Below are 22,948 nucleotides of genomic sequence, written 5' to 3'. Positions count from 1 at the left end.
GAGACAAGGTACTATGATGAATATACCCACAGTCCTAGTCCAAACCAGGGGGAGCAGTGCAGTAGCTACAGCAAGGATTCGTTTCCTCTATCATGTCTCAAAAGCCAATGCCAATGCCAATGCCAATCCGTCGCCCAAAACGCCCCGTGCTCGCAAGGAAAATGTCCGACAATATCAACATCGAACCCGCTTTGACGTTTGTTGCGCGGCTCTACTTATCCCCACTTCCTCAACCTATGCCTTTCAGTCTTTTAACCCCCTAGCCTACTCGTCGATCCGTCTCGGCCGACGTAGCCTTTTCTCCTGCATCTGGGTTGAGGTAGTCGGCATCTTCGGCGGCTTCGTACTCTCCAATCAGGTCTGCAACTACTTGTCGTGCCTCGTCAAACTCGTTGAGATTCTCGGCAAAGGGGGCTGTCTTCTTGTACCCTTCCATGAAGGCGTTGCGCTTCCGCATACCATCGTACTGTCTCAGAATCCTCTTGAAGAGCTAATTGTGTTGTTAGAACGGTGTAACATCACGTAGCAAAACTCAAACTTACAGTTGCAATACTTGTGTGGTTGGCCAGCATCAGGCCGCTCACACGATGGCTCATGGGGATATAAGGACTCCGCTTCGTCAGAGCCACTTGGATACTTGCAGGACCCCAAGGGATGAATGTAGCGAGACGTCGCTCCCGGATACGTAGCAGACTCTTGTGGACATCAGTAGGGTCAACCTCGCCTTGGATCACGTTCAGGATCGAGATGTAGCAGCTCTTCTTTCCGGGAACTGTTGACACCATGCGGTTCTTGGGCTGGAGCAGGCGTCGCATCACGTCCAGCACCGTCGTCTTGCGCACCGTCTTGGCTTGCTCGACCTGGTCGCCGGTGAAGGGCGTGTATGCTGTCATGAGGAAGTGACATCTGGGAGTTGGGATGAGAGAGGCGAGGATGCTGACGAGATCGTTGTGCATGTAGCCGGGGTATCGTAGAGTCGTTGTGCTGGCCGACATGACAGTGGCAACCTGTGGGACAGTTAGTACCCCTTATCCCATGGTTCATGTGGTCTGGGCTGGTCTTACTAGCTGGTTCGTCTGCTGGAAAGATGGCTCTTGAACATGCAGCCTGTCAGCGGCAATGTGCGACAGCGCACCATTGTCAAGCACGACAACCGAGTCGGCGTGCTGCGTCAACCGTCTCATGGAGAGAACACTGTTGTAGGGATGGACGACGACATCGCCGGCGTTGGTCGTGTCAGGAAAGACCGAGTAGGTCTGGATAATCTTCTTGGGAAAGCGGTCGTTGAGTTTCTCAAGGAGGAACGAGCCGAGACCGGAGCCAGTACCACCAGCAATGGAGTGAAGCATCATGAAGCCCTGCAAGAGTCAGCAAGTGGTCTATCCACGGCAACTCGATAGCGCTCACCTCGAGGGAGTCACTGCCATCAGCTTCCCGGTCAATCATCTCCATAATGTCTTCATACACCGCCTCGCCGCTCTGGTAACCGTCACCCCAGTTGTTGGCCGCACCCATGCCATCCTTTCCCACGTAAAAGTTCTCGGGGTTGTAGATGTTCCTGTAAGGCCCCGTCTGGATTCCGTTGAGGACCTGCCCAAGCGTCTTAGCATATGATGTCGTCCGTCGAATCTCGTTTCATCGCACGTACCCTCGGTTCCAGATCAATCAAGATGGCTCGGGGGATGTATCGCGTGTCGTCGCTCTGGTAGTAGAAGACATCTTTGCGGTCGCCGCCCTCGGTCGCAAAATCTTCGAGGTTTCCGTCTTGGCTGATGCCGTGTTCCTGACAGAGTTGCTGCCAGAACTGGCTTCCGACTATGGCGGCAACAAGAGTTAGCGAGTGATCATGCCGTCAGAGTGCGCAGCGTCGGGGGCATTATCGTGTGCGGTGCGGTGCGGTGAACGAACGGGCTGGTGGGGGAGAGGAACTGACTGCTGTTGCCGCACTGCCCGGCTTGGATTGTGATGATTTCCCTGGAGTAGACTGTCAGCTGCTGCCTCTCGGCTTGAATTAGCGGTTGCTTTACCTGGGCATCTTGTCTTGTCAGGGAGTGATCAAGGTTGATGTTTTAAGTGGAATCTTTTCTGCGACAGCTCAGCCTTGCTTGTTTGGTACAGTAGCTCATGGTCTTTCTTACGCGACGCGTGCCGCACCTTCCATGCCCAAGCTCTGCTGATCCCCGCCCCCGCGTTTCACAAACAATTCAACACCAAACATCACTTCAGTATAGGCGATAGACGTTTAACATCACTATTACAATACATATAATAGACTAGGTATTGTTACAAATGAAATTGGATTTGCACATGCAGTACATGTAGTTCCCCCTACAACTATTGATACACTCACCCACTCAGCAGATGCCTCGTCTCCACTGTCCCATCTTACACAACAACCCTTCCTATACCAGTCTCTGCTAAGACGAGATGGCATACCATCACTCGGTACTTGATAAAACAAAACAACAGGGGTCTCTGTTACTGTGACCCCCTCCAATGAATGCTTGCTTGGTTGCTTATGAAACGCAACTTTTGTATTTCATACAAGTCAAAGTCAATCTTTCTTTGCCTGCTGGGAAAATAACATCTCCCATCAAATGTCTCGCCTTGGCCTCCCCTCCGCTGAAGATGGAAGACAAGAACCTCGAATCCCTTCGCAACGCCCGCAATGCATGCTGCTCCAAAAAAGAACCTTACCTTTCTATGCTGGCACCCGTATTGTGCTTCTAGTATACTCCTGTTTTCCTCCGCATTACTTTTTCTTGTTCAACTCCTTGTGCTTTTCCATGGCAGCCGCCAACTCCTTGGCCAAGTCTGCCGTCTTGACCTGGATCATCCAAGTCTCGAGCCCGTCGCCCTTCTCGTTCGATGTCGTGATCTTGACATACTTCTTGTCTGCCTTGTACGACATGTCTGGTAGGACAGCTCGGTTCAGCGCAATGTGTCCTCGTGGCTCCGCCCGCAGGAGCAGTCGCACCGCGCTTGTCTCTTTGTGCTTCAGTAGCCGCAGAGCTCCCACACCCTGCGTTGACCACGGGCTCTGAGACTTGGACTTCTTCTCCTCCGACTTCTCACCGGCCGGCACAAACTTCAACACCTTGGCTCGTACATCGTGCAACACGTCCTCATCCTTCTCAAGACCCTCCGTCAGGTTCACCTGCTCATGCTTTTCGCCCTCGTCGCCGGCCGCCGCCGCTCCTTCAGCCTGGGTGGATGGTTCCGGGGTCCCGCCAGCTGGTGTTGTGGCCAGGCTAGAGCCTCCCCCAAGACTGAACGGTGTGTCTACACCCGTCGCTTTAGTGGGAGGATTTTCCGACGTGGAAAAGGAGACTTACTGGTCCCGGTGGTAGATCCACCAGCTGGCGGTTGGAGGTTGCCAAAGGCCGGAGCAGCTTGGTTGGAACCAAAGGTTGGCGTCGAGTTCTGTGCCGGGGAGGCTCCCGAGAAGCTGAACGCCGGCGCTCCAGTAGATCCTGATGCGCTTCCAAAAGAAGGAGCGTTGTTGTTGCTGCTCTGGTTGGCGCCAAACGTCGGTGCCGCTGTGCTGCCACCTGTACTTCCAAACTGGAATGGGCTGGAGCCACTCGGCGCGGCTGAAGTGCTTCCAAAGTTGAACATGCCTCCAGATGTCGAGGTTGGAGCGGAACCAGAGCTGCCTCCATTGTTACCCGAAGCGAAAGGGTTGTTGAAGGAAGATCCCGAGTTTCCAGACTGGAAAGAAAAGCCTCCGGATCCCGAATTGCTCGTTGAGCTGGCAGCGCCGAAGCTTGTGTTGGCACCGTTGGTGGTGCCCGAAGCACCGCCAAAGATGGGAGCAGCAGGCGTGGCCGAAGCACTGCCAAAGCTGAAGATGGGAGCGGCGGACGCTCCAGTGCTGCCACCATTGAAGGCCTTCTTGGCTGGTGACGGGGCGTCCTGCTTCATGGGACTACCACCAAACATGGGCGCTCCAGACGAAGCCGGCGACTTGGGTGTGCCGAAAAGAGGCTTCGCAGGCTCCGAAGTGCCATTGGGCTTGGCGCCAAAGCTGAAGATAGGGGCTGCAGCAGGCTTGTCAGCAGCAGGAGCATCAGTCTTGGGCGCGGTCGATGCGTCACTACTGGCGCTGGGAGCACCGAATAGGGGCTTCGCAGCAGGTGTAGTTGATGCATTTTCAAACAGGTTGGTGGCATTTGCTGTCGGCTTGACGCCAAACAGGGATGATGCCGGGGTGGTTGACTCGCCGCCAAAGAGCGAAGTCTTCGGAGCCGTAGAGGACTTGTCACCCTCGGCAGGCTTGGCACCAAAGAGCGTCGACGACTGCATCACAGGCCCACTGGATTCCGCGGGCTTGCTAACAGAACCAAACAAGTTAGTTGTGGAAGGAGTGCTAGGCTTGTCGTCGAGCTTCGCTCCAAACAAGCTGGAAGCAGGCTTGGTAGGCTCAGCCTCCTTAGGTGTCTCAGTAGCTGGCTTGGGGGTGAAGAGAGATGATCCAAAGCTCGGCTGAGCAGTCGGGGCCTTAACCTCGAACAAGGGCTTCTTGGGGGCCTGGTCATTCTCCTTGTCAGATTCACCTCCCGTCTTGTCAGCTTGTTCAGAGACTGGTGTTGACTCCTTCTCAGCAGGCTTGTCCTGCTTGGGGGCACCAAAGATGTTGGAAGTGGTAGTGGTCTTGGGAGCGAACAGGGAGCTTGTCGGCGCCGATGCAGTCTTGCCGAAGAGAGAGCCAGCCTGGCCGGTGGTAGCGGATGGAGCAAACTTGATAGGGGTGGTGGTGGGATTCCAGGTCTGGTCAGCAGGCTTGGTCGCAGGCTGCTCAGGCGCTTCAGTTTCAACCTTGTCCTCTACGCGCACAGGCTGACCGTCGCTGCCCTTTGTGACTCGATCGAACAGGCTTCGTCCAGGAGTGCTCTCCCGAGTTCCAGGGGCACTGGTATCGGCCACAGCACCACTGGTAGGAGCCTGCGGGGCGAAAAGACCAGTGCCGACCTGTGAAGCAGTTTCAGTGCCACTGGCAGCAGCACTGGGCTCGTCACTCTGTCCTGTCGCCTGGCTGTCCTCCTCAGCATCTGAGTCGGCCTCGCTCTCGGCATCGGCGTCGACACCACTGTTCTTGGCCGAGCTTGCATCAGAAAGATAACCAAAAATGTTGCCACCAGCCGCAGCATTGCTTGGCTTGAGATTCTGCTGGAATACACTGCGGGCAAGTGCAGATCCGCCGCTGGTGGGCTTGTTGAAAGCGAATGGGTTCGGCTTGGCGCTGCCGGCCTCATCGGCGGGCTTAGTGGAGGGCTTCAGAGGGGAACCGACGGGCGTAGACGACTTGTTTGCGATCTTCTCAAACAACGACTTGGCCATAGAGGCCTGGCCCTTTTGCATCTTGGAAGGCTGGCTCTCGGCCTCGTCGCTCACTGAAACCCTGCGCTTGTTCTTGCCAAGAACAGACGCAGGAGTAGTTACCTCAACGGGTGCCTCCACAGGTGTCTCCTCCTGCTCGGGAGCGCGTCGTTTGTTGGTGGTCGAGATGCCGTTCGAGACGGTATCCTTGGAAAGATCATCGTCGGCCTTGCGCTTCTTCGAGGCCGTGGGTTTGGTAGGAGTGGGCTCAGCATCCTCCTCCTCAGGCTCAGGGAGACCATGCTCTCGACGCCACCTCTTGAGAACATCCTTGGATGGCTTGACGTTCTGAAACTCGTACAGACCGTACCGCAGCAGAATGATACTCCGGCTCTTTTCAAACTCCTTTGCAAAGTTGATGACGTTCAACTTCCAATCCTTCTTGGAAAAGATTTCGTTCGCCGCATATTTGAGCCGTCGAAGGTCGAGGATGCAGAAGAATTGCCGCCGCTGCTCGTCATCAAAGTCTGGAGGGCAGAGGTGAGAGAGGAACTGGTCAGCGTAGATGGATCCCTTCGAGTTCCAATCCTTGGGGATCTTCTTGGTGAGGGCCTCACCAGAGAGCTCCGGATCAGGATCCTCGATGCGCATGGTGAACAGCTCCTTGGACGTGGCCTTTGACGCCATGCCCCGCGGCGTAACCTGTGCGGTCGACTCTCGGAACGTCCGACTCGGCTCGGGAGTAGCGCCAGGGGCAAACACCTTCTTCATGGTGCTCTGAGGTAGGCTGGGGGAGAAGGGCGCCACCGGGGGTGTATCGGCGACGGCAGAGACCCGGAAGATGTTGCGGGCGGTGGCAATCGAGCTCTTGCTCAGACTGCTGGATGGAACCTCATCGCGAGTCGTCAACAGCCTCCGCGACGATTGGGGAGTACCACTGAGGCGGCTGGTCTTGTATGGGGTCGAGACGTAGGCGCGCTTTGCGAAAGGCAGAGCAGGACGCGGACGAGGTGTGCTCCTGCCGGCATCAGCGGCGTCGCCGTCGCCAGGGAGTGAAAAGGTGACCATCTCGCGCGACTGTAGATGGGGGAGATATTAAGCGGGTGAGTGTGTTGGTAGGGTGGTGATGAAAGAAATATCGAACTCGACGTCGCGCGTTTTGAGCTCGATGGGCGTGAGGTGGCTCGCAGACGAAAGGGGCGGGCCCAAAGGGAACGGGCGGAAGCGAGTATTCGATCTGGAACAATGGACAAGGAGCTTACACAAGCTGTCCTTGAAGTTTGGCGATGCGGCTTTGATGGCAGCGCAATCGCATTTGGCCCGAGGTCGCCCTGGGAAACGGCACGAGAAGGCGAGTTGCACGAGGGCGAAGGTGGGTGGTGTTTTGGGTGTGCGAGCGACGCTGCTGGGCACTGCCTGCTGAGAGCAAAGGCTTTCTTTCTTTCAGAAAAAAAATAAAGGCGGGTCCTCTTCACCCTCTGTGGGCGGACCTGCCGTCACCAAGGTAATAAAGGCGGACCTGACTCCTCAGGCACCAAGACCAAGGCCAAAAAGAGCAACGCCGGTCTTGCGGAATGCGTGCAGGTCTCGTGACTTGGCGTCTCTTTGTCACCACCTCTCCTCGCTCTATTCACCCTCGCGCGCTCAGTCCACCTCCAGTCATCTTGGATGCAAGTACGGATTATGATTCCTGTTCAGTTGGTGTGTACCTGGAATCCTCTGGATCCCTCGTACAAGCACGGATTCACTACACGGGTCATTCACGCCAATCATTTCGGACCCAACGAGCATCGCCCTGCGTAAAGACTTGAGGTCCATCGACCTTGGTACTTGCTGCATCAGCTGCATGCATCCATCCACCCACATCTGGATGCCTGTCGTTGGGGCTTGGGCATCAAGACCCCGGCACACAAAGAGCATTGCCACCTCCAAGCCAAAAGTCACCATCAAAAACATCACACACATCATCAGCAAGGCACACGATATGACAGTAAAAGAGCAAGTTCCATTTTTTGCATCCTTATCGGTCAGTCCTAACTAAAGAGCGTGGGCTCCCCTCACGGAACAAGATACGACTTGAAATCTGTAATACCTGGCGGCAACTGTTTTCCGGCCAGCTTGTGCAAGATTGTCGTAAGATTCGCCAACCTTGACGAGGAGAAGACAGAAGAAATAGTACAACAGAGCAAAAGAGGGGGAGACGACACACGAGATGATCATCGCAAGCAAATCAAAATCCAAGACCCATATCCCAGCTTAAAAAATTAACAACAGCGCGATCGCTTACTTGGTAGCGAGCTTCTTCTTTTGTTCTTCCAGATATTCCTCATCTGAGGCATCCAGAATGTCGTACTCCTCGTCTGTCATGAAGCCATCGTCGGAGTAGTCCCAGTCATCTTCGGCACTTTCAACCTCCTTGGTCTCCGGCTCCTCAACGACGGGAGCGGGCTCAGCAGCCTCGTGCATGCTGGCCACGGGTGACTCCTTCTCGAGCTTGGGGAAGATCATCTGGCTCGAAGCCTGGCTCTCCTCCTCCTCCTGCTGGGGCTCCTCGACTGGGGTCGACTCCTTGACTTCAGGCTCAGGCACAGGCTCGGGCTTAGGCTCAGGCTTGACCTCCTTCTTGACCATGCGGACATTGACATCGCACCAGAGACGGTGGCCGAATCTCTCGCCTTCGGGGTTGGTCAGACGCCAGTACGAGATGACCTTGCCAGGGCGAGCAGGAGTGCGGAGCAGCACTGTGAAGGGGAACTCCTGGCCGGGGGCGAGGGGAGCGTAGCAGACAGTAGACTCGGAGGCAGAGAGGAGCTCGGAGACACCAGCAGGGTGGTTGGAGTCGACATGGCCCATGTAGTCACCACCGACGAACCTAACGCTGCAGCCAGCAGGCCAGGTCTCCTTGCCCTCATTGCGCATGGTCCAGGTCTGCTCGAAAACATGGTTGGGAGGGAGGATAGTGCCGTCCTGAATAGTGTCACGGACGAAGACAGCCTTCAGCTCCTCCAGGGGAGCTGGAACAGGGATGGAAGCCTCGCGCTTCTTCTCATCCTCAGCCTTGACCACGGGCTCGGGAGCCTTGGCAACGACCTCAACAGGGGCGGGCTCAGTTGGCTTAACGTCAACGATGGTGCGGACGGGAATAGAGTTGCTTCGGGTCGTGGGCACAGGCTCAGGGGCCTTGGGGGTGGGAATGCGGTCACCCATCTCACGCATTTGCTCGCCATTCTGGTGCTCACCAGTAGTGGTAACGCTGACGTGGCGGACAGGAGTCTTGAACTTAATCAAGGGGTGAGTCTTATTGTGAGTGTTCATAGGGCTAGCCTCGCAGTTGGCGCAGAAGTCCAGGTCGCTGCAGATAGCGCACTTGTAGCGGGTACCGCGAATGTAGTTGGGGTAGGCCTCGCTCTCGCAGCAGAGAGGGCCATCACAGCAGATGCCAATATGGACGGCAGGGGGAGTTCGGACCCGAACGTCAGTGAGCTGCTCATAGATTGGCACAAATCGGTGGCCGTGGTGAGTGATCTTGGAAGACATCATGCAAGTGGAGCAGAAGTCCCAGTCGGGGCAGTCCAGGCACTTGTGGCGGACACCAGAAATGTACTTGTCACAGCCATCACAGATAGCGTGGTGGAAGTTGTTGCGGCCAGGCTTCATCTTGGAAGTGATGTGGTCAGGCATCTTGGTGTCCTTGACAGCAGGGACAAAGCCGTGCTTGGGATGGTGACCATGAGCGTCCTTGCCGAAGCATGTCTGGCACAGGTCAAAGTCTTCACAGATGGTGCAGTGAAGGAACTCGGCCTCGGGGAATTCTAGGATGGTTAGTTCCTGCCGGCAATGAGCGCTGAACTTATACATACCTCGAACACAGCAGTTGCAAGTTCGCATGACGCCGAGGCTGGCCCATCGAGCAGTCAGAGGCTCGAACATGGGGTGAATAGAGGGAACCTCATCCTTGGGCTCAATCTTGGGTTCAACCTTAGGCTCGACCTTAGGCTCGACCTTGGTCTCAATGGTGGTCTCGACCTTGACCTCGGGCTTCGGCTTGGGGGCGATGGTCTCGGTGGTGCTCTGCACGAGCTGGCCGTTGACAGTTGTGCGCTTGATCAGCCAGTGGTCCTTGCCGTGGCAGGTGATTCCCTGGTCGATGCAGGATTGGCAGAGGTCAAAGTCTCCGTCGTCGCAGGTGGAGCAGTGGTAGTGAACATCAGGGATGGTCAGCTCACAGCTGTTGCAGCAGACGGCAAAGGTAGCGCCAGTAGCAGGGCAGATGGAGGGAGCCTGGCTGGCGGCGAGAATACAGGGCTTGGAGACATTGAAAGGGGTCTCATGTGGGTTGGTCAAGTTGTGGCCGCAAGTTCGGGGGGCGCGAGTCGGCTGTCGCTGTCGCTCCATAAAGTTGGCAAGTCGGGCCTCAAAGTCCAGGCGAGTGTCACGACGCTCTCCGATGTATCGAGCGGCATCGTTGAGGAGAGTCGCGTTGTAGGTGCGAGAAAGAGGGCTGACGCGGACGGGGAGAGTCGCCTCAGGCGGTGTGGTGGTCGCGACTGGAGTCGGGGCGGGAGCCTCAGCCGTGGGAGTGGGAACGGCGCTGATTTCGTCATCTTGGCTCTCCTGAGCGGTGTCCTTGGGCGTCTCCTCGGTCATCTTGGGGGCGATGGGGGATGCGAAAGCCTCGGGCTCGTCTTCGACAGTGACGGGCTTGGGGATAGTCTTGGACAGGTCCTTGATGGAGACGCGGATCTTGAGCTTAGACTTGGCCTTGGCAGCGCGGTAAAGCTGCTTATAAATAGGGATGTTGCCGGGCTCAAGTAGGACGTAGGATCCTGCAGAGTCAGAGTATCGCTCAAAGGTAACCTCGAGATCGGCAGGAATGTGGAGGAAGGTTCGGAGCTGGCTGAGAGTTAGTTTCAAGGCAATTGCTCGTGATGGCGTCGTGCAGTTAATGAGAAAAGGCCATATATGTGAAGAAGTAGATGGAAAATGCAGCCAATGTGAAGTAAATTGAAAGGCGTGATGGAGATGTCAACATACGTTAGTCTCGAAGGTCCTAGGGACCATGTCCCGAAGAGGCATCTTGGTACGTCGAGTGATGCCCTCGAACATCACCTTGACGGTGATGACATGGTCAAGAGTCGAATGCGAATGGGTAGCCATGGCGACAGTGTGCTCCGGCTGATGCTATCGCGAAAAAATGTTAGAATGAGTTTATTCCGCCGCCTCGATCCTCGATGGATGAGGATGTTGAAGGAGAGGATGACGACGATGCTGACGGGTGGAGCCTTACATTGCTAGTTCGGGGCGGTGACGAGGATGCTGTTATCGGCCGAGATAAGGAATCGGCGGTGACAGGACGGCCGTCGCCCGTCGTAGAGATGCTCCCGGGGAATATCTCGCGGAGAGGAAAGATGCAGTGTGGAAGGGGAAGGGGGGAGAGGTCTGTCGGAGGTCGGGGGGATAGGGTTTTTGAAGGAAAACGGGGTTGCGATGGGAGAAGTAAGAGCGAGGGAGGAGGAGGAAGCGGGAGAAGTAAGTTAAAAGAGAGTCCGTCCAGGACTTGAAAGCTTCCGCACGGGCACCTTCCTCGCGTCTAGGTGCTTAGGTGTTGCCAGCTGCTCCTGCCGCTGCGAGTTACTGCTGCTAGGATCCAGCCTACCTAATGCTAGGCCCTGTACCACCTACGAACGGCGGCTTCCACGGGGCCCAGTCCACTCGCTACCCGCCGCCGCCGCTGGCAACTTGACTGGGCCCCGGGCAGGCTTGTCGCCGTCTCTGCTGTAACTTGGCGAGGTCACAGGTGCGCCAGCTGACGGGGGAGCCTGGTTGCCTTCGGCACTGGGGGAGGGGGTCGGTCGATCGGGGTACTTTTTCGGTGCTAGTGCGGCCATCCCCATCCCAGGCCCAGGTCCAGAGTCACCTATCAGTCAGCTCTACAGTACGGAGGAGTCCGCCTGGCGCCCCGGATGTGAGAAAGCTTGAGGCGACAAACGCAGCACTTGGGGCCAAAGGCAAAAACCTACAAGTCGCAGGACGGAACTGATGATGACGAGGTCGTTCCAGCCCAGGGGTGTGTACTTAGGTACGACTTCCATCCTCTGTTGCAATTGGTCTCCACGACTGTGGTCGAGCCGGCCTCTTTGAATCCCCCTTGCCCAGGCTGCCTTGCTAGAAAGTGCACTTTGTTCATTACTGTACACTTCTTCCACCTTCTTCTCTGAAGCAAGGCATCAGGCAGGCTCTTTTGGCCACTCGAGTCCTCAAGGCAACCGAGAGTGATTCGAAAACGGTCGCCTCCGAGAAACCAATGCCAGGGCAAAGGCCGAAATGGGCAAACTGTGAGTAACACCATCAACTTTCTTCTCTCCCTGTGACCTGTGAATCGATGGGCGGTGGAGTTCTCTTTGCTTGTTGGTTCGACGTTCTCCACCGAAAGGCGCAAGAGTAGGAGAAAAAAACATGCACTATCGATACAGCTGGGACTTGGCTTTTCGCATGTATCATGGAGACTACATTAGGACATGGGTTGAAACAAGGTTGATCAGATTTATCTCTAGTTTCTTCTCTTCTCTTCTCTTCTTCGCCATCAATACCCCTGAAATGGCTTGACTGACAAACTCCATCATCTGCCTGGTCACTGTGCAATCCATCCATCCATTCTATCACCCCCCTGGTCCCTTGTTGTCAAATGCTAGGTCGCTCTCTTTAGCCCATCCCCAGGATTGATCAGAAAGAGTGGAGAGCATAAAACAGGCTGCGAGTGGCGTCCTGGGTCGCGGAAAAAGAGGGGCAGGGGAGACGGGCTACCAGACGCGCGATAGGGCGAGAGCCTCACGCAGGCCCTGTCTCAACCCCAGACGCTATCTGCGGCCAGGTACCACATGACGGCAAATGCTTCCCTCTGAGCTCTTGATCGGTGGACGACCGGGGGGTACTGTACAGTATACTTACGCAATGCCGCCTCACCGATGCCGCCATCCATGCTCTTCAGGTCACGGACTCGCGGTCACGATGGGCCCTGGGAAGAGCCATCCCCCGCTTTCGAAGGGCTCGACACGACACATGGAGAAGGAAATGTTGCTTTTGTCGAGTTCTCGGTCTTGCCTCGGGACACGGTGTTTCTTTCAGATGAGCATTCTCCCCCAGGGCTTTTCTAGATTCCCAGCCTCTATCGCCGTTGCGTTGTTGCAGCTCGATTGGCGATTCACCACTCAGCTCAGACCAGCGATAGATGTCGTACAGCACAGTGCACCTTTGACCCCAGCTCACTACCAATCCGACCGAACCGCACCCCCGGGACGTCCGGGTTTGGCCTGGAACGCGCCCAGAAGCAGAGGGAGGCAGCAGCTTGGCCACCTACAGCGCCAGCACCAACGCTTGGTCAGCTTTGGTTCGTGTTTGCTATCATCATCACCATCTTTCTTTCAAGGCTGCAAGGACGCGAAGCACTGAGTTTGCGTATGTCTTGTCGCCTAAGATGGTTCGCCTCACAGGCGATCAAGGCATTACTTACGGATACTGTCACCGTCTGAGACAGCTTCCCCTCGGCGACGGACAGCCTCCTCCGCCGAATATGTCTTTGTAAAAGAAATCAAACTGCCCCCCGGGCATGGGATCCAGAAGCCAGGGCTTCATACTCCAGGGGCCTTCGAGTTCCTGGCATCAACAGCGTCAATGCGCCGCCCAGGGAAAAATAAACACAGATCATCTGGACAAATCTCTAGATAGATCCGGCTACCTTGAACAGACCAGACCATCCCTGACGCTGATACACCTGGTCCACCCACAGAAGCTGGTACCTTGCCTTGCCTACAGTAGGACTTAGGCATCCTGGCTCTCTCCAGTCTCAGGCTTGTTGTCGCTCGAGGCGGGGGACGAGATAGTGTACAGTACAGGACGGGAATACATGCCGTCTGTTAGCGCGCCGCCCTGCTTCCCCTCTAGCCTGTCACTATCCGTCCTCCACCACCTAGTCGAGGCGATCCGATGCAAGCTGCTATCCAATCTCTATCGCGTGACGCAGAGGCAGCTCGACGCGGTTTTGGAATGTGCGTCGTACAGTATCACACACATTGCGCGCCGCCGCCGCCGCCTCCCCCTCTCTCTCTCCGCTCCTACTTCCAATCACGACAGTCTGACTCGGACCTCGGACAGTTGGTTTGACGAGTCGGAATTGAGAGTGAGGTGAGCTAGAGGCTCGAACGACACACGACATGAGCTCCTGGAGCTTGTCCCGTTCTGCCCTGCAGCTTTGCTAGACTCGATGATTCACCTTGGTTGGCTTTTGCTGACTGCATCTGTTGGAGGCGTCTTGGGGCATGCATATGATCAGCCGAACCTCCATGATGGGAATTTCAACAGCTTCTAAGTACCCGGGTACCTATTTCCAACTCTGCTCAATGACCACGAGCTCATAACACTTTTACTTCCAACCTGGACACGACTCCATGCAAACCGCAATACTTCGTACGTAAAGTATCCCCCGCCAAGCCTCAGCTCCCCATGTCCGTACATGCATCCCTACCCTAGACATGGACGTTGAAAAACTTGTGCTGTCACTTGGAAGCAGAATGTCCGTACAGTATCAAAAGTATCGTCCGTGACTTCATTACCGCATCATCCAAACCCAAGTACCCGTCCCCAACCTCTAATTGCCCTTCCCCTCCCCCCTGGTCTTTGTACACCTGGTTTCCAGAAACGTCAACTCGCGTCTCTTACCCCATGCCAGTCGTGTATGTATGTGCAAAGGAATCCAACAAACAGCAAACCCGTCCGTGTCACCCCGGAAAAAGGACCATTCAAATTTGTACATACATGGCCACTCCGGCGCTTGGGGTCGCCTGACTGCTCTGCTTTTTTTTTTAACATCCCCTGTTTCCTATCTCCAGATGGAGCAACGGAACCAATCCCCATGCTTGTTCGTCATCCCAGGGGTTCGATGTTTCCCCGCGAACAAGTCAGACACGAAACGAAATAAGACGAAATTTCTCTTGTCGTTGCCGAGTTTAACCTTTCCCCAAGGACCCATGTTCCCCATAGCTGACTTATGACCATGGCTGAGCCATCATCTGGTTGGCCAATGCCTGACTCGACAGTCCTCACATGAGTGTCTCGAAACGGGAAGCATAGCCATGCTACCCATGGAGCTATGAATGTCTTTAAGCGAGGTGGAGACGGGGAATCAACAAACGCTCCCCCTCAATTGCACATGCCCGTCAGAGCTCCGCTGCTATGACGTGTGAACAGCTCAGATGGACGACCGGACCGAAGGGCCAAGAAAGGCGTCATGATCAAGCTCGGCTTCTTCTGTACTCTTTGTCTAGAGTCTTACTAACTGCCTCGGGCCATGATGGGCTCCTCGGACCATCATCAATTGAACCGTGACTCACATGAGAGACCGTAGGCATCCTGCTGTGCCCAAGACTTGATTCACCAACATCAACCACAGACCGTGAATTCAGGTATATAGTGCTCCAGACAGACAGACACCCAAACGCCGTTGCCTTCAAAGCACAGCGCCACGCATGAATTTACACCAAAACACACAGAATAGGGGGAAGAATAGATGGATTGCTAAGGCAAGGAGCAGAATCCCCTAGCAAACCACCTCCCCCTCCAACCTCCAAACTTCTTACTATCCATCCCGACTTCACCGGCCATGAAAAAACTCCATCTCCTGCCAATGATAAGAATACCAGTCATGATACCCATACTCGATCAACTCCCATCCGTCAATCCATTCCAGGTAATGATGCCGAGTCCGTAGAGTTATGGTAGTCATCACGCAGCCATCTTCTCTTTGGCTGGGAGCCTTTCAGGCACAAAATAAGAATAAGTCGTCCACGAGACCTGTGATCGCAATGCGAAGCATCAGGGGACCTCCAACCGTCTCGAGATGAAACCCCAATCCCCCGAGGTGTATCACAGACGCCCATCATCTCCACTGCCTCCTCCTGCTGCCCCACGGGGCTTTTTGGGAATAAACGTCGCAAGTGCTTTTGTGTTTTTTAGGTATAAGGTCGTAGTTGTAGCTATTAAATCGAGTACGCGTAGAAAGCATTGGGATAAGTGAAGAAAGGGTAACCAGACATGTCACAGTTCTACTGCGGGTAGTAGACCATGCCGGGGGCCTGCTGGGGATAGTAGAACGCGTCTGGGCTGGGCGTCACCATGCCGTTCATGCCTATCACACTAGGCTGGTATCCCTGAGGGGCCGAGTAGGTAGGATAGTTGTTGACTGGCGGGAGCTGAGAGGCGTCATAATAATAGACCATGCCGTTGACCTCCTGCGCCACAAGATTCGCTGGAGGGGGTTGGCCGCTGCCGGGCATAGCTAGTTGCTCAGGTTGGTTCTGAGGTGTGAAGCTGCCAGGAGGACCTGGCTGACCAGGGACAAATGGAGGTGGGCCACCTGAAGGCGCCATGTTAGGATTGTTGTAGTTGGGCGGGTAGTAATAGCCTTGCTGGGGCTGAGGCTGGGCTTGGGGCGGCTGGGCTTGGTAAGGCTGCTGGTTGTAGTACGGTTGCTGGCCGTACGTGTTGGGCTGGAATGGTGCAGCATGGATAGCCCTCTCAGGAATCTGGGACAGGGGGGTGCCGGTTGAAAGCTGAGACGGGTACGAAGGCTGACGGTTGTGGGATTCTTGAGAGAGGCCGTTAGCCATCTGGATCGGCACCTGCTGATGGAAGGCCTGCTGGAAGGCCTGAGGACCCTGCGTTAACGTAGGCGATTCAATATCGGCAACTGAAATGCTCTTCTGCGGACGAGGCTGATGCATAGGCAGCGCTGATGTTGGCCGGTTCTCCTGGAAGGCAGGCTTCTGGGGAAGCGGGTATGTCTGCGGCGGGGGCAGATCATTAATCGATGTCTCAGACATGATAGGTCGCTCAACGGCAAAAGCTGGATCGGCCGGTCCGGGGATGGAGACGGGCATAGGAGCTGCCATTGGAGGAGGAGCCATCGTGTTCATGGGGGGCACGTCTGGACGAGGAGCAGGAGGAAGTCGAACAACCGGTCGAGCGTTCTCAACAGGGATGGGCGGCCGAGAGATGACGGAGCCGGTAGGAGAGAACATGTAGTCTCGATCAACGATGGACGATCGCCTGCTGAGGGCCACGCTGGGCGTGTACACACTGCCACCGTAGTAGCTACCACCAAACATGCTGGTCCGTCTCGAGAATCCACCCATGGAACCGAAGCCAGAACGGGGCTTTCCTCGCATACGTTGCTGGTTCGGCCTCATTGCCCGCGGAATAAAGATGAAGGATCTGTCAGCGGCGGGATAAATATATCGAGGAGGGTTTTCGGGGAGCGAGATGCGGACGGGCTTGTCCCGACGCAGAGGAGGTCGGTGATCGGGTAGCTTGGTGTACTGCTTGACGGCAAGACGTGGGATGACGGCTGGGGCCTTCATGGACGGAAGGAAGACCCGGACCTGCGTGTTGCCAATGTGCTTCTCGGTGGAGAGGGTCCGGTTGATGGGAGTCGGGTTGGGTTCACAGGTGGGAATGAAACCATTCCCGTTGGCTGGACCCTCATCATCAATCATATGTCGAGGCCGTGCTGGAGGCGGCGGCTCTACAACAGTCTCGTGCATATCATGGGTCCACGGAGAGTTGGTCGTTGGGTCTCCCGGGTGGTGCAATTGACTGTATCGGTCAGTATACCTACGGTATCGAAGAGGGGGAGTGACGGGTGATGACATACTTGATGGGTGCATACGGACCCCCGATACCACCACGTCCGCCCCTACCTCGACCTCGTCCGAAAGGGCGGAAGCCATTCGCCGCAGGCCCGGCATGCCTGTGGTCGTGCATGAAAAAGGCGCCGCGGTTGGGCACAAAGGCAGGATCCTCGTCTCTCCTGCGCTTGTAGTCTTCGTGCTCCTGGCGACGTCGATTCGCGGTGGCTGCCTGTGGCCTAGCAGACGCCGAGCTCACGACAATGGGAGCCGCAGGCGATCTGGGGGGCGACGGGGCCGTCACCTCGTCGAAATGCATCACCTGGTCAGGCGGAGGCTGATCCGTGATGGAAAGACCGTGAAGCATCATGTCGGTATCCGTCACAGGCTTGCCGTCATGGCCAGAGTCGGTGCCCAACTTGGAGGCATGTCCGGCGTGTCTTGGAGCAGCAGGAGCGCCATTGGCCTTCTTCCTCGCATTTGGAGCCGTCGGGGAGGCCTCGTCGATGTTGCTAGTATCGCTGTCATCGGCCGGATCATTGTCGTCGGTCAGGGAGCCGTCGGTGATGCTATCGTCATCGAGGTCGAGAGCGTCCGGGCCACCCTCGTCGTCGCCCTCGTCCTCGACGCGGCGGCGTTGACCGATGAGCTTTCTACGACGAGGAGCCGCAGCCATGGTTGCGCAGCGATGAGGGAGATGAAGGAGGCGACCGAGGGGGCTTTGTGGACTCGAGGGATGGGATGCGACGAGACGTGGTTGTCATGCGGCGGCGGCGGCGGCCGGGAGGGAATGCGAGAGAACAACAGCGAAGCGAGCGAGCGAGAAGACGTCGAGTTTGAGGCCGAGGACAACCAAAAACCGGCCGGCGGCGAAGAGCAAGAGATCAAGAATCGAATTAACCCCCAAAATACACCCGATGCTGATGGAAATAGACCCAGACGCAAGAGCAACCGACCAGCCGCTAGACGAGGAACCCGAGAGACAACGCAGAGAGGAACCAAGAAAAAAAGAAGAGAGAGGGGAAAGGGGAAGGGAGGAGGCTCGATGGAAGCTCTCACGCCGTGATGCAGAACTCGAGGCTGCAGCTGAAGGGCGGTGGTGGAGAGCGACAGTCGCGAGAGAGAGAAGGGGGGAGGAAGAGGCGGCGAGTGGAGGAGGAGGAAGAGACACGAGAGCAGCAAAGATATGTGGTGATGGTGGTTCCAAGAGAAGATTTGGCAAGGTAAATCGGATGGATCGCCAAAAACTGCTGGGCCCCCGGCCGATGAGGTGGTGGTCCGCCGCCAGCACCCTCTACTACCACTGACTGACTGCCAGCCAGCCCCATGCCCATCCCATGTTACTGAGCCTGTCCACCCACCCAAGCAAACAAGTACCGCCCGCGCAAACCTGCGGTGCGCCGTGACATGTCAGACTAGTTCCCCCACCACCGGCTAGCAAGAGAGTTGCTGAGGAGGCTTACTTCATTGCACGTTAGCCCCATCGCCCATCCAACGCTGCTGTCCGGAGCATCCATGGGCGGGCTCTTGATTCATCATCATTAGAATCACCACAGCATCCGCCGCGCCCAGAGACAGTGGGAGAAGCACTATTCTTTGCTTCCGGGTCAGAATGCCACCAGAGACAGTCCCGATTGCGGACTTGCTCATTCCTCCCGTCGCTCTGTTGCGCAGCGCAACACGTCAAAGGGCAAATCACATTCGCCTCGTCCCGCTTTATGCGACTTGAGGCGCAATCAGCAGCGACCTGTATCCTCCGTGACGGACGACCTCTCCCCCTCAGGCCTTGCCCGGGCTGTGAGCCATCTTGCCAGACGACCCTGCTGCACCACACTGCATCAAACACATGATGCTAGATGGTCACCTCTCGTCTTGATGATTGCGGGTACTTGTCCATGGAAGTCATTTTCAACCCCCATTTGTCACCATGTTTTTTTTCCCTTGTTGCCCCGCGTTGCCTACCGTCTGCCTGGGCGTCCTGCATTCGACGTCAGATCACGCCAGATTGTTGTTGACCATGCCACCCAGGTTGACTGGTTTGCATTTAACAGTTATCAATCCCCCAAAAATAGAGAAGACTGGGCATCTAAAAGTAGCTATGTTTCTGTATACGCAGCAGCGAACACGAGAATACACCCCGTGTCCCTGTCTTGATTGGAGAAGCCATGTGTTTCAACTGGCCACGGCAATTGCCCCGAATTACCCAAATAGGTAGGCTGGGCAAGGTTGAGGTCGTTTTTAACAACCTAAACTTATGATGATGATTGCCAGGGCTATGAAGCTATAGCTGATCCTTAGGATGCTATTAATAACTCGCATCTACCTCTGAGCCTCCCAGAATAGGTAGGTATTCTTGAATTATTGACCTTGAACATTCAATCTCCTCCATATTCTTATCTCTTGTGATGACCTTGTACTCTGTTGTAACCTTGATTATCTATGATTGTCTCGGTCACCTGTCACTTCTGGCGACCCAGTTCGCCTTCCCTTCACAACAACACGAGGAGACGTAAGTCACGTAACACACAAGAGTCATTCTCGCTGCCTAGGTAGTCACCCATAACTTCGAAAACCATACTCAATACTAATGGCAATATCGGTCTTGGGTGGATGAGAAGAAGCCCAAGGCTAGACCACCAGTTGTGGGTGGTACGACGCAAGCTTGGCTCCGTTTGAATCTGCCAACTGGATTTGAAGGCCTAGAGAGTATGTGAAGCAGAAACAGTGAGTTACCTGTCGATGTTTTCTGCCTAGTTTGATATAAGATGCTGTACTTGATGCAGCAAAGTTGAATCAGGCAAGCTATTGTGAACGTGGGATTCGGAACGTACCTTGATTTTTCTCAGTAGTAGAGTGCAATAGTAAGGACGAGCTAGGAATCTCCAACGCGAATTGACATGTACTGCCCTAAGGGAAAGTCTTCTGTGATTGCTCTAGTTTGGTGTAAACGAGATAATGGTAGACATTGATGGCGGGCGGGCTTGTGTGTCGGGTGCTCGATCAATGACAAGCAAAGTACTAGAACCGTATGGCTTCAGATAAAGCAAAATACATATAGAAAATTTAAATGAAACGGTCCAGCTCAACTCACCTAGAAATTGGTTCCAGACGTGGAATACGGCTGGTTTTGGCTGCTGAGGACAGCCACCAAGATGGAGGATGCCAATAGAGAGAGCACTCGAAGCTGGAAGTAGCATGGGTGTACAAACTTGCTCACTGAATTCGTCTTCGAGCCTGATTTACATTTACCACTGTGTATTTTCACGATTTCAGACCGATTTTACGAGTTGAAACTACAGCGACTTCAATGGATGCTTGATCTCGGCCATGGGCGAGGGATGTATTCGACTACAGCCATAGGATATGGACAACAGCCCATCTCTCAATAGTGATAACAATCGCTCTTGAATCACTGATCTCTTTCACATGAAGACTTGCTAACAAATGGTCAATGCTCCGTAATTCAACACGCTGGCCATATTCAGGCCTCAAGAATCTTGCTGAAAGGGAGCTGCAACACTCGAATCGAGGGCCGAATACTAAGACAGCCCCTCCCACTTGAAACATCTGCACCGGGTGTTGGTAGATGCATAGTTCCTGGAATTTGATTGCTGAGGGTATTGGTTTTGTGGACTGCGGGATATTACTTGTCAACACTGAGTCCTGGGGCAGCATGGGAGAGGTTCTGAGACATCTTGAGGAATCTGTTGACTGATCGGATTTTTCTTTGAAGCTTCTATCCCGAGGTTGTCCGGGAAAAGCACGTTTAGTTGTGATAGGTCGATTTGAACTGACTCGATATTTTGATGAGTTGACAGCAAAGGCGTTGCGACCCCAACGATGATGCCACTGACCATGAAGCAAGTTTGCCTCCAATCAAACACCTCAACAAGGTTAAATGAAAGTGAGAACGGAGAACAGCTCTTTTCAATATAATTATTTCATTGCTTGGCTTCGTATCTGCCTTTCATCTCATCGAGACGGGATACTGAGCCTCTCCTGCACACATATAGCGAAATCAGCCATGTCAGATCCAAAAGCAAAACCCTCGCAGGATCTCATTATCCCCCAGAGTCAGATCCCATTCTTGGCTCTCGCCAGCGGACGTTGTCCGGACGAGTTAAAAAAAGGAGACATGGGGTAATAGAAATTAACCTGAAGGGCCAAAAAAAAGGGCCAAGAAGCAAGACATTCCTCCGCAGCAGGGCATCTTTACCCCACGGTTAGCAAATGCTTGCCGAGCCAATGGCGAGTACTTGTTGGTTTCTTAGCAGCAGTTCAGACCTAGCCCGTCTCCCCATTAGCTTCGATCCCTGGTTGGCATTCTCGTGGATTGCGAGTGAAGCGCCGTGATATTATCACAAGCCCCTTTGTGCCCCTCCCCGCTGTGACGTAGCTCTACCCAGCCAATGCAGCCAGCTAATGGGCACCTAAACCCAGTCCGTGGAAAACGGCGGCATAGCCGCTGAGCTTCGTCGGTTGCTTCAGTGGAGACGGGGACTCCCTGAATCAATGGGAAAGGCGGGGTTCTGCTTGGTTGTCAAAAGCTGCTGATGTCGTCGCTGGTGCCAGCTCATAATCGTATCGCAAAACTGCGTGACAGCCTAAAACAGGTGCAATTGCGATTATACCCTAGAGAGTCGTTGACTGTCCGTCTTGATCACATGGTCATATCGAGCCTGATGCAGAAGACGAGAGCTTCCCCTCCTTTCAAGCCCGTTCATGGTGGGGTTGTCCATGGTATCAAGAGGCTAGAGATAGCGGAGGTTAGCAGACCTTACGCAACTGACAGGGCACGGCTCCCAGCGGGGTCCAGCCTAGCCAAGCGAGGAGGGGGGAGCTCCAGGGCTTGTCACTGGTGCAGCTGCTCTGCTCCCGTCCCAACACCAGCAGCAGATCGTCACGTCCATCCCCCTCCACCACTGCCACCACCACCACCACCGCCGCCATCTCTACTGCTACAACACCATATACCCCTCTTCCTCTGCGCCAATTCCCCCTCACAAGCACCCTCTCCTGCTGCTCGACCCTTCCGCCCCTGAATCAACCTTCCTCATACGACCCTCGAGACAGCTTCAAGCTTGTCCGCCATCATGGCCAGCCTCCCCTCGCAGCACCCCACCCTCTCCCTCCACCTCTCCGACGTCACCCTCACCCCGCTCATCACCTCGGCCTCGTCGCAATCCCACCTCGAGTCCCTTACCGCCCTCACCTCGAGCGCCCTCTCTTCCCAGACCGCCGCCCAGCGCCTTGGTCTCGGCCGTCCTCAGCGCCTCATGGTCGAGTACCCGGAGCGCGGGCCCGTCGTCCTACACTCTTATCTCGACCCCCGCGATACCGCCGAAGCCAGCGCCGCCGGGAACAACAACGCTGCAGCAGCAGCAGCGTCGAGTCGTCCCGGTTCAGCGCCCGGCTCTAGCCACGGCCTCGACTCACGGTCCGAACCGCCATCCGCAAAGGACGACCCGCGCTCCGAGGACGCGGCGCCGCTGCTCGTCGGTGTCGTGGTCGCCGGATCCGCCGAGGAGGCGAGGGAGGCCCGCCGTGCTTCTGCGAGGCTGGAACGCGTGGGTAGAGAGTTCCAGAAGGAGTGGGTGGCCGAGAGTCAAGACCGCGCACACGAGGATGGGCCCGAATGACGCGACTCCCCTGCAGCCAGCCATGCCGGGGACAGACATCGTCTGCAGGACATGCGCCACGACCAAGACTACGATTACGAAGCGATGCAATACAAATGGGATAATACCACGGAGGAACGAAGATAAAGAAAACAAGGCAGGCGAGCAAGAAGAAAGTGTATGAAAAATCTTGGTGACATGGACGCTTGCCATCCAACTCGAGCCGTCATCCTTACAAGGCGAGGCGAGCCACGAGTATTTGGGTTTATCTATGGAGCATGCTACTGAGCGAGATACCTCAGAGGTCGCACATAGATCGATCTGTATGGTGTT

General features: G+C 55.4%; 5 protein-coding genes across 5 annotated transcripts; 1 reads left to right on the top strand and 4 right to left on the bottom strand.

Annotated features, from left to right (window-relative positions):
* Positions 1-259: 259 nt before the first annotated feature.
* NCS57_00722000 (Tubulin gamma chain) lies at positions 260-2,035 on the bottom strand (the record flags this gene model as incomplete). Its single annotated transcript, XM_053057076.1, has 7 exons — positions 260-490; positions 543-1,007; positions 1,065-1,358; positions 1,408-1,590; positions 1,649-1,815; positions 1,934-1,974; positions 2,028-2,035. 7 exons carry the CDS (start codon positions 2,033-2,035, stop codon positions 260-262), a joined length of 1,389 nt encoding a protein of 462 aa, XP_052913271.1.
* Positions 2,036-2,752: 717 nt separating this feature from the next.
* NCS57_00721900 (RanBD1 domain-containing protein) lies at positions 2,753-6,387 on the bottom strand (the record flags this gene model as incomplete). The annotated part of the gene is made up of 2 exons (XM_053057075.1): positions 2,753-3,282; positions 3,336-6,387. The coding sequence occupies 2 exons, from the start codon at positions 6,385-6,387 to the stop codon at positions 2,753-2,755; spliced, it is 3,582 nt and encodes a 1,193-aa protein (XP_052913270.1).
* Positions 6,388-7,602: 1,215 nt separating this feature from the next.
* NCS57_00721800 (uncharacterized protein) lies at positions 7,603-10,476 on the bottom strand (the record flags this gene model as incomplete). The annotated part of the gene is made up of 3 exons (XM_053057074.1): positions 7,603-9,131; positions 9,180-10,212; positions 10,354-10,476. The coding sequence occupies 3 exons, from the start codon at positions 10,474-10,476 to the stop codon at positions 7,603-7,605; spliced, it is 2,685 nt and encodes an 894-aa protein (XP_052913269.1).
* A 4,940-nt stretch (positions 10,477-15,416) lies between these two features.
* On the bottom strand, positions 15,417-17,673 carry NCS57_00721700 (Btz domain-containing protein; the record flags this gene model as incomplete). Its single annotated transcript, XM_053057073.1, has 2 exons — positions 15,417-16,965; positions 17,024-17,673. The coding sequence occupies 2 exons, from the start codon at positions 17,671-17,673 to the stop codon at positions 15,417-15,419; spliced, it is 2,199 nt and encodes a 732-aa protein (XP_052913268.1).
* Positions 17,674-22,090: 4,417 nt separating this feature from the next.
* NCS57_00721600 (uncharacterized protein) lies at positions 22,091-22,636 on the top strand (the record flags this gene model as incomplete). The annotated part of the gene is made up of 1 exon (XM_053057072.1): positions 22,091-22,636. The coding sequence occupies one exon, from the start codon at positions 22,091-22,093 to the stop codon at positions 22,634-22,636; it is 546 nt and encodes a 181-aa protein (XP_052913267.1).
* Between the last annotated feature and the right edge of the window lie 312 nt (positions 22,637-22,948).

The sequence above is a fragment of the Fusarium keratoplasticum genome, chromosome 5 (assembly GCF_025433545.1).
Source record: "Fusarium keratoplasticum isolate Fu6.1 chromosome 5, whole genome shotgun sequence".
NCBI classification, from domain to species: domain Eukaryota; kingdom Fungi; phylum Ascomycota; class Sordariomycetes; order Hypocreales; family Nectriaceae; genus Fusarium; species Fusarium keratoplasticum.
This window is presented reverse-complemented; position numbering and strand designations above follow the sequence as displayed.